The sequence below is a fragment of the Mercenaria mercenaria genome, chromosome 16 (assembly GCF_021730395.1).
Source record: "Mercenaria mercenaria strain notata chromosome 16, MADL_Memer_1, whole genome shotgun sequence".
In the NCBI taxonomy this organism is placed as follows: domain Eukaryota; kingdom Metazoa; phylum Mollusca; class Bivalvia; order Venerida; family Veneridae; genus Mercenaria; species Mercenaria mercenaria.
In genome coordinates, this window is record NC_069376.1 from 20,395,824 (window position 1) to 20,407,048 (window position 11,225).

The window sequence follows — 11,225 nt, forward strand, 5'->3', positions numbered from 1 at the left end:
ACCCCGAAAGAACTATGTTTGTGGCGACTGCAACCAGTCGCCTGTTGAGACCATACCAGGTGTGTTCGTGGTAGCTTTAACCATTCGGCTATGGAAACTGTGCTCCTGGCGACTGTAATTTTCACCCGCAGAAATTCCTTACAACAGTTGTGTTCGTGGTGTATGTAGCCGTCCGACTGTGGAGACCACTAAACAAATGAATTCGTTGCGACTGTACCGTTCAATGGAAACCTCTAACAACTGTGTATGTGATGACGGTAACTATTCGCCTGTGTAGAATCCAAACAACTGGACTCGTGGCGACTTAAAACATTCGTCAGTAAAATCCTGTAACAACTGTGTTCCTGGTGATTGTAACCATTTGCATTTTGGAGATCCCTCGCCAACTGTTCGGGGAGACTGTAAACATTCGCCCATGGAGACCCCAAACCGTGTACTTAGCGACTAGTGCAACACAATGTTCAAAAATAATGTTTTTAACTAGAGTATTGTCTTTACAAATGTAATAAGTTGACAATGTTTGCCTTTGTATCGCTTCATGCAGCGTGACATCGCGTATGAGCGTTTCAAGTGTATATATATCCTGACTCTTGATTTGCAATACGGTCAAATGGCGGCAAAATGTCTATGTGGTCTGATCATTTTAATTTCAATCATTTGTACAACCACTGACTCATAAATAAACAAACACTCAGAGAGTATTTGTCATATCCCTGACTAGTTCATCGCAGTTTATATCGCGTTTCTGCTGATCATTTGCAAAGGGGAACTGCAATCAACAATCTCTACAATTGACTGGTAAGTGCTCTTAGTGTAACTAATGTGGGTGTAGTGTGAGTGAAAATGTGTAGTTGCCTCCCTTTTAATGACGGAGAATAGTCTTAGTTTTGGAAAATAATTCATTCTTTTCAATACATACATGTATACACCTGAAAATAAGACCGATCTTTCATGCGAAGGTCTAGTGCTATGTATTATGTCTAATAACTTTATTCATGCGCTAAAAACCTACAAAGAATAAGCGAAGTGATAGAGATTTTTGAAAAACTGCGTCATTTTATATTTACCAAAGACATATTCATGCAGTGAGAGTGTCAAATGAGTATTTGCATTTATCAAAACTTATTTTGTAATGGAACCGCTTATTACCGGACGCTGACAACGTCCGTAATTTATCTTTTTGGAATAGCTGGATCATGGAAGGACTGTAATTGAATACAGGTCGTTAAGGAAGTTAGTATCACTGTTCTTTTTTACAATCAAGCCGCGCTGTGACCTACAGAGTTGATCCAGAAAAAAACGCTTGCTTTGTGGGGCTAGATATCAGAATTGCATCTGAACTTCAGATGAACTTTACTTGGCAGCAACTTAGTTATGTCTGACAGTAAATAGACTAGACGACAATTACAAAACACAAGGTTAGTTTTAGTTTCACTTCTTTGAAAATTATAATGACTTATTGCTTATACCCAGATGAGAGGCGGAAAAGAAAACAGATCCAGAGCCAGACTATTCGAATTATTGTCTCAGAAGCAGGAATATTACCCTAAATGTTAAAATATCTACAGAGTTTCAATCCAGTATCTGCATTAGTTTTGGATAGTAACTTGCAAGCAAAACTTAAACCAGAGGCTTTTAGTTCAAAAGGGGACACAATTTTGCCAAAATGCATGTCAGAGTTATGGGGCTTAATGCTATAACCTAGTTTTATAACCCCAAGACACATGTGAAGTTTCAGTTCAATATCTTAATTTGATATGGAGATAGTAACTTGCACGCAAAACATTAACCTGGATTTTTTATGTCCAAAGGGGGACATAATTTGCCCAAAATAAATGTCAGTTTTATAGGACTTGACCCAGTGAGGTTAGTAATTGACATAGAAAAGAAAAAATAAGTTTCAGAGCTATATGCGTATAAATAATAGCTATATGTACTTGTAATCAAAACTTTAACCAGGATTTTCTAATTCCAAAAGGGGACATAATTTGGCCAAAATGCATGTCAGAGTTATGGCTCTTGATGCTATAAACTAGTTTTATAATCTCGAAAACACATGTGGTTTTTCAGTTCAATATCTGCATTAGTTGTGGAGATAGTAATTTGCATGTAAACCTTAAACAAGGATTTTCTAAGTCCCAAGGGGGGCATAATTTGGCCAAAATACATGTCACAGTTATGGGATATGACCCGGTGACATTGGTAATTGACCTAAAAAAAGAAAATATAAGTTTCAAAGATATATGCCTTTAAATGATAGCCATATGTACTTGCATGCAAAACTTTATCCAAGGTGTGACGCCGACAACGACGCCAGGGAGAATAGAATACAAATTTCTTGCCTACCTATCGGGGAAAGTATACATTTATCCAAGCACGCGCCGGGGATAGATATTCCTGTCTTTCCCTAGGGAAAAACCTTGTCTAAAATAGCGTGCACTAAGGTGACGTCACATAGTACTGGTACCATTGTGACGTCATAAACTTTATAAACAATGTCAGGAAATACCAAAAACCTATTTGTCTCAACGATCTATTTTGAACATGATAGGCAAGAAAAATGATCTAACATGTCTGCCTGTGTAAGACAGCTGTTTTCCCTACCCTCGGGACAGCTTGGATAAAAAACCTCGCTAACGCTCGGTTTTCCATTCCACACTGTCCCTCGGGTAGGGAAAACCCCGTCTTACACAGGCAGGCATATAAGATCCTTATAATCTTAACCGAACACCAATGACAGATTGTCTATGTCTTTCCCTAGGGAAAAACCTTGTCTAAAATAGCGTGCACAAAGATGACGTCACATAGTACTGGCACTATTGTGACGTCATAAACTATATAAATAATGTCAGGAAATACCCATTTTTTTTGTCTCCACGATCTATTTTGAACGTGATAGGCAAGAAAAATGATCTAACATGTCTGCCTGTGTAAGACAGCTGTTTTCCCAACCCTCGGGACAGCTTGGATAAAAAACCTCGCTAACGCTCGGTTTTTCATTCCACATTGTCCCTCCTCGGGTAGGGAAAACCCCGTCTTACACAGGCAGGCATGTAAGATCCTTATAGTTCGACAGTGATACCTCACTTTTATTTTACTGATGTGTTCACGTATTTCATCTAATAGCATGTAATAAATTGCAGCATCATGAGCATTATTCATTTCATTTGGTGTTTGTTTTCAGTACAATCGGCCTTCAATTTTGTGACGTCATAAACTTTAAATTATAAATAATGTCAGGAAATACCAAAATGTATTTGTCTCCACGATCTATTTTTGAACGTGATAGGCAAGAAAAATGATCTAACATGTCTGCCTGTGCAAGACAGCTGTTTTCCCAACCCTCGGGACAGCATGGATAAAAAACCTCGCTAACGCTTGGTTTTTCATTCCACACTGTCACTCGGGTAGGGAAAACCCCGTCTTACACAGGCAGGCATGTAAGATCCTTATAGTTCTTCAGTGATATCTCACTTTTATTTCACTGATGTGTTCACGTATTTCATCTAATAGCATGTAATAAATTGCAGCATCATGAGCATTATTCATTTCATTTGATGTTTGTCTTCAGTACAATCGGCCTTCAATAAAATCAAACAATACTGGCCCATTGCTTTTTTCAGCTGGTTGAAAGGAAAACGCGGAGAGAAAAAATGTATGATTGTTTAATCATCATAATGCCAACAAAAACAGCACCACTTTCGTTGCTAACTATAATTACATATGTATTTAATGATAAAATGAAAATATCAAATGAGAATAGAAGTGTTATACTGATAAATATTTAGGTTAAGAAGTAAAACTGGTTTTTGAATGATACAAAATGTAAGATTTGATAAAGTGCAAATCGTTGCGTTAGATATCCTACAAAGTTTTAATGACTGCGAAAACTATTTGGCATTTTGCTATTTGTTCATTGCGATTTGTTTTGTGAAATTAATTCTTTGTCATTCGAATGTATCCATACACATTTTTTCTATAAGCTACAAATCAAACTTCGTATATACACTAGTAAATGTAGCCACACTATGATAATTATATGCCTTAAAAAAATGTTTAACTCAGTTTTACAAAAGACAAATGTCGAATAAAAAACATTGTTTACGTTTATTTGCACAGTTATACGTTTTCATTGTTTTTAAAAAACAGACTTTTGACAAATACGCGACAATTTGCCGGAACAGACCATAAGCAGCTATGCACATTGTGAGAATCAAGACAAATGATTTAAACGTTGAGGTTCTCTTGGAGCATCAGTGTCCGCTTCATGCTGCCGACACTGCTACCTAGTTGTGGAGGAAAGAGTAATGGTTGTTTTGCTGTCTGAAAATGAAAATGTAAAAATCTATTAATAATGCTATGTTAACTCTCAGATGTAAGCAGATTGGTGAAAATATTTATATGTCATCGGGCTGAAATACTTAACTGTAATTTTAATGATTGAATGAGTGTTACGTACTATTCATATCAAAGTTTAGATGAATTTAAAAAAAAAAAGCTTAAAAAGGCAGCAAATGTCTTGATAACCGAAACAGAAATATCTCTGAAATTAAGTCGATTAAAAATATCAGACACTGCGAACCTAGAGTAAATATTGAAAAGGAAATATTCTAGACATCAAAAATGATAAAACCGTTGTACATCTGCGCTATAAACGTAGTGCTAGGCATATAATGTATGATTAACTAAAGTGTCGACTTCAGGCTAGATTTCAATGCTCAATATTGACAGTATCAAACTAAAACCATTACAGTTCTTACCATACAAGGTATACATCATATTTTTACTTGTGTAAATTGCCTTCAAACAAATCGTAGTAAATAAAGATCGTCAATTACTTTGGGTTCTTCTTGTTTCTTTGTCCTTTGTGCTCGTCTTCGTCTTGGTTTCCCTGTTAGAGGATCGATATCTGGCATTTCGTACTCGTGATAGCTATCGTATGGCCGGTATTCTGGCAGTTTCACTTTTACCTGCAAGATATTGTCAAGATATTATCAAACGAAACATTGGGTTTTATCATTAACGCCATCTATGGTTGTTGAGGAGCGTACCTTTTCTGCAGGAGCTTATTTAATCAAAGCGCGGACAGCAGAGAAAGGTTGAAACCTGCATTTGATGTGCAACAAAACACTCAACTTCATTGAAACAGTATAACATTCAAACCAATTGCACTCATGTTACATTATACTAGGAATTCTGCTCTGGCTAAAACCGTCAATTGCTTTGAAACAAACGCTGACGGGCTGGGCAAGGCAACCAACCCTTCATCGGCTTAATTAAAATTTACTTTAATGATACCAATGAGAAATACAGTGTCTGTTTCATTAAAAACACAAATATTCGCAAAGAGAAGATAGATAATAGAAATATTAGATCCATGTCCTTTTTATTCAAATTAACATTTTTAAAACAGTTAACAGTATGAAAGATAAAACGTTACTTTAACGCTAAAATCTATAGAAAATGCTATTTTTAAGCTGCCAATGTGTCGTACTTCCTCCTATGATTTTCTAAAGATACACACCATTAAAAGCTTGAGATCTGAGCTTTGCAAGGATGTATAATTTGATATATTTTCATTTATCATGTGCACTAAAACAATTGTTAACCATGCAGAGAGATAATCCTCGGTATACTTGTAAATAATTAATAATAAAAGTAGTGCGGAAATAGAACGGTGGATTAATCTGCTTCAGCGAAAACTGTCATTATTGAATTCTTGCAGCTGTAATAGATTGACCGCTTCGCAGTTTCAACCTAAAATATAACGATCAACTGTCGTTTACTTCAAAATAAGCGAACACTTTTGTAAATGACTTAAATTAAATTAAATGTACAAAAGTGAAGAAGCAGATACAATTGTTCCCCATTATGACGACGAGAAATTTTAAATCAAGACAAGATCTGATCTACAAGACACTTACTGATTTAACAGGGTCGCTGTATTCTCCATCTTGAACGTTTAATGGATCCTTATACGTGTTCTTATCCCTTTTAAGGGGATCGACATAAGGTTTTGACTTGAATGGGTCTTTAAATTCTCCAAAAAGACCATTATTGGGCTTATTTTCTTGAGTAGTTCTGCTCATTACCGCAATGGACTTTGATCATACTGAAAGAAAAAGATATGTTCACAATGTTTGCGTTGAATATGCTTTAGCGATTTAAGTGTTCTTTTTTTATCATAAAATGGTGTATGGGTACCACAAGTAACACTCTGTAATGCTTTCTGAAAAACAGTTTTCATCATAGAACATAATGGAAATTACAGATCCATATATACCACCATTTTGACATTGCACTTCCTCTGTGTTCTCTGTTATTGTGTTTAATTTGCATACATTCCCTACACTAGTTTTAGAGTTATGACCTTGACATGAACACTCAATAAGAGGCGATAACTCAAAAAGAAGGACAGAGTTATAGTTCTTGCACAAGACGCATCACAATATCATGTTGGTTGTTGGTACCGGGTTCTTTTTAATCCATCATTGAATGATAACGTTACAGAAATAATTCAAAAAGTATCAGGGAAGGATTATAAGGTTCTTTCATGCGGCACATCGTCATATCATGCTGTTCAAATTTTATTTCGAAATTTATCCGTGAACGACAAAGTTATGCGCATTCAATAAAGGGAACTAATTCAAAAGATAAGACAGATAGATTTATGGTTATTGCCTGCGACACATTTTAATATCATACTGATCATTGTGCCAAGTGTTTTCGAAATCCATTCAGTAATGACAAACTTACAGACTGGACACGAAATCGAGTCAAACGAACGGAAGAACGGACGGACGGACGCTGCAATTACTATACGCCAACCCAAGGTTGGGGTGGGGGCATAAAATATTTACTAAAAGAAAAACTGTTTATAAATAATATTAAATATTTCTTATTTTTTTCAAGTTTCAAGTACCAAATCATAGAAAATTCAGTACGGTACATAAAATGATATACATTATCATATATCATGTAACCCTACATGGTAATGTCTCCGTCAGTAATTTATTTATTTATTTATTTATTTATTTATTTATGAAATATGTTCAAAATAGCTTCAGGCAATAGAAACACAATAAAGGCTTTTCTCTAATTCTGGATATGTCATTATAGATGTGATTACTGCATTAAACAGAACCATAAACATGATGACTTCATCTTGACACCTGTGTGATACAGCCGGAATATCCAGATCGACATGTTTTGTTCTCAGTAATGGAACACTCATTCATAACTATATGTACAGTATACCTCTGAGTATCAAACAGTTTACAAACCATAATCATTATCTAGTTTGATAAAATGTTATTACTTTATATAAAATCTTTTAAAATGACTCGTATCTCATATCAACATTTAGAGAAAAATATAAGAATTTACCTTTTTCAGAAAGTGTCATGGCGCCTCCGCCGAACGTCCTCATTTTTGTAAGTTTACGTCAGTAGGTTAAAAATATATATCATCGTATGTCGAACCTTAGTATGTTTCAAATTAAGCCAAAAGCATGCGCTTGTAACTTTATCCTCAAATTACTTTAATTGATTACAATTGTACGCTACACAGTTATTTGAAACCGCATTGTAAAAATAGATATATTTCAATGGAGCAGGGTTAAATTTAATTGATGTCGTGATTTTGCAAATACTGATCAGTTGATTGATAACAGTATTTACTAACGTCGTTTCTACAATAAAGTCATGCTATATTTATTATAGTTAGTGTAGATTTTTAAATAGCCATCTCTGCAAAAGTAAAGGCATCATGATCAGTACTGAGTGAAAGAGTATAATGAAAATAAGTCTAAAATATATGTTGTACGAAATCAAATGTTCCCCGGGATAAAGCTTGGAAAACCAGATATTGGTGATCTTAAAATTACACCATATTAAAACAAAGGTCCAATTATATTTTTGAAAGAAGTTGGAAGAAACTACACTCCTGCAGTTGAGTTAACAGTAAATTATCCAAATGAACTGAATACCCCTAATTCTATATTTTGTAAATTTCGCACGATAATTTCATGCCACTGCATGCGATACGATGTCTACGGATATCTTGGATATTCGAGCATTATAAATCATAGATTAACATACAAACATTTACATCTTTAAACAGAAGCCAGTATTAAATGTTGACAATGAAAAATGTGACTGTTACACTAAAATATTTAATATATATAGTGGTTTTAAGTTGTGACTGGGTTGAGATGTTATACGGTTCCTGATCTTGTCATCTTACTGGTTACTCAAAGTAGTTCTGAAAGTTTGATACCGAGAGTAATGGCGTGACGTCATTTATCCAGAAAATGCCTGGATTCGGCGTATGGAAATGAAAATCATTTAATGACTCGCTGGCAACAATTTAGAACTACCAAACATGATATCATAATATAATTATGCACTTTTACACAATTAAGTTATCCTGAAAAATTGATATTGTGGATTGTAGCGGTCAGGGAAATGGAATTTACAAATCAGGAAATAAGAAACAGCAACCCCCACCCCCGAGGCTATGTTACCTCGATTGCCGGATACCAGTGCTTAAAGCCTTGCATGGTACGCCCAGACGGGCTGCATATAGAGGTTCAACTCACCCTGGTTAATAGTGCAATCACACATTAAATATACTACACTTTAAGTATGGAGAACATGTAAATATTGGAACTAGAGCAGATCAGTAAAATAAAAGAGAGATTGCTTACATAGTTTCCTTTATTTATCTTTTTTAACTGACTAGTGTTTCACGATTTCTGATTTTGTAGGGTAGTTCATTCCACATCTTGGAACCACCACCCTAGAATGACCTATCATACAAGTATAATTCTGTTTTTATCTAAGAATTTTGATCTGTTCCTTTGTGACCGAACTGAGGCTTCTGTTGTTAGAATAAGAAACATGTGTGATTAATTTACTAATGTATTACGATGTTATATTATTAATATATCACTTGTTTAGTGATTGGCAGCCACCCCAAGTCCCAGAACATGTCCGCCGAGGGGGTCATAGTTAAGACAATCTGTCTATGTTGTAGGCAGATGTACCTCTCCAAGCAACACATACATAATAAAGTAGAGAAAAATTGTATGGAATTATAATACACAGTTAAAGGTTCTTTTGGAATACATTTTGAGAGCAATTTGAGTAATGTTATCTGATATGAAACATTGACGCACAGTTGATCTATCTGTTTATTTCAACTTAAGTGGTAATCAACATAGATTCCTAACAGTTTTTGAGTTTCTGCATGTGGTAGCATTTCATCATCATATGAAATATCAATTAGTGGCGTTATTGTTTTTTGTACAATACCTAAACTCATGACTTATTATAGTATATAAACCAATGGACAGAAGAACTTTACTCTTGCTTTACTCTTTCTTTGTTTTCCATTTAGTTATATAGTAAGAAGAAAGTACTTTAATGTTTTCCATTTAGTTATACAGTAAGAAGAAATTATTAATCACTCTTTAGAATAATAGGAAATTATTCCACACAAATACGTCTGGTACTTTGCAGATTTCACTCATTCATATTATTCGATTAGGTGAATGTCATCAATTTTCATATCCAGTTTTGTAATTAAATCCTGTAATATTACAGTGATATTATATTTAACTCGCAGACAGAACTGTATGTTGAATATTCACAAACCATGCCACATTGAAAGTTACTAGTATAGCTGACGGAATGCCTCTAATACCGTTCAACAAGACCCTTTTTTATTGCAATGAAAATTACATTCAAATAGGGGTTCCCCAGGGCTCTATTTTAGGAACTGTACTTTTCTTACTTTTTAATGACTTACAACTTTTTTATGAATAATTGTGATACAGATGTGTTTGCTGATGGCACAACAATACATACACATATTTGAAAACGACCATACTATTGTCGAAGCAAATTTACAAAATACTGCTCATGAATTCAAAAATGGTGCAACTATATGATGGTTAATGTAGATAAATTTCACCTTTGTACCATCTTTATTCATTTACAGAAAATTTTTGACTGTTGAAACAAATTTAAGGATTAGTAAGTGAGTTCAATAATTGACTAAAATATAGTGTATGACTTGCTTGCTGCTGTCAGATGAAAAGAAATATTAAACCTAAAATTGTTAAGGAATGTCTTTTACATTATTGCATGTATCATTTTGAAAGTGCTTGTCTGAAACAAAAATAAGTGAATCTTTGGCCATACAAGTTTATTTTTTATGTTTACAGGTGCCGCCTAATTTGTTTATTTTATTCTTGAAACAAAATCCAAAGGTCGACTCCGCCATTCTTTTAATGTAACGTTTGTATTTTACCTATGTAAAGGTTAACCTCTAAGACAACCCTTTGAGATATCGGTATCCTATTCGTATTTTTGCTTAGAAAGTTTGATTCCCAGACCCGTTATTTCTTTCTTTTCAATAAGTTCAAAGAAGACAATTTAAGTTAGTTAATCTAGAACTGAAATACGAAATTTTGTTTAAATACACTTCGCTTGAAGTAAGATGCAATGAATTTTAAGCTCTCCTGTGATATTTTAAAGGACAAAGTATTAGGGTTTTTTATAACATTCTTATTCTTCAAATGGCATTGCCGGGCAAATTTCAGTAGAAAATATCGATTTTATACGAAAATGAGGACAATGAATTGAAAACAGGAGAAAAACGAACTTACATTTTTAATAGGACGGATGCAAGATTCGAGACATCAAATCTTTCACTACAAAATGATCACATGTTCATCCATTCATTCCCTGGGAAAACAACCCAACTTTTGATCTTACTTCGTATATCTTCTGTTTCAAACGAGAATGTTACTGGTTGTTTATATACATACTGCTAAAATCTAAAAAAAAAGCCATAGTACTGCGCGGAACTTATAGATTGTTAATACGGAAATCCACCCTGGTAAACACCTTCTCATTTATCAAAAAGACAGATTTACAATGAATACGGAAATGCCATTCCAGAAAAAAAAACGTTTATAGCAGTACACTGAATGATAAGAAAATAAATCTACGAGGTCTCTACTAGAAAATCCGGCTTTAATGGTCAACCGAACGGCAAGATTATACATTTACAAAGTCTATTAACCTTTAGATCTCATGAACCATGTTTTTAAGGTATAGAAGTATATCTTCAAAACACAGAAATATTTGATAAACGAACAACATCTTTACCTATCTAGAATCTAACTGACCAGTACATGTTCTGCCGTACTGTCCCGT

The 11,225-nt window shown here is 34.4% G+C and overlaps 1 protein-coding gene across 1 annotated transcript; it reads right to left on the reverse strand.

The window, feature by feature from the left end:
* Window positions 1-3,652: 3,652 nt before the first annotated feature.
* On the reverse strand, window positions 3,653-7,542 carry LOC123540777 (uncharacterized). The gene is made up of 4 exons (XM_045326050.2): window positions 7,387-7,542; window positions 5,925-6,112; window positions 4,839-4,970; window positions 3,653-4,323 (listed from the first exon to the last, which is right to left on the reverse strand). Exons 2-4 carry the CDS (start codon window positions 6,087-6,089, stop codon window positions 4,228-4,230), a joined length of 393 nt encoding a protein of 130 aa, XP_045181985.1. The 5' UTR covers window positions 6,090-6,112; window positions 7,387-7,542; the 3' UTR covers window positions 3,653-4,227.
* Window positions 7,543-11,225: the final 3,683 nt, after the last annotated feature.

Excerpts from the sequence above, each read along its gene's own strand:
- LOC123540777 (XM_045326050.2), bottom strand. The coding sequence starts at position 6,089 with ATGAGCAGAACTACTCAAGAAAATAAGCCCAATAATGGTCTTTTTGGA. Across the intron at positions 4,971-5,924 it reads ACAGCGACCCTGTTAAATCA|GTAAAAGTGAAACTGCCAGA; the intron begins GTAAGTGTCTTG and ends AATATCTTGCAG. Across the intron at positions 4,324-4,838 it reads AGAAACAAGAAGAACCCAAA|ACAGCAAAACAACCATTACT; the intron begins GTAATTGACGAT and ends TTTCATTTTCAG.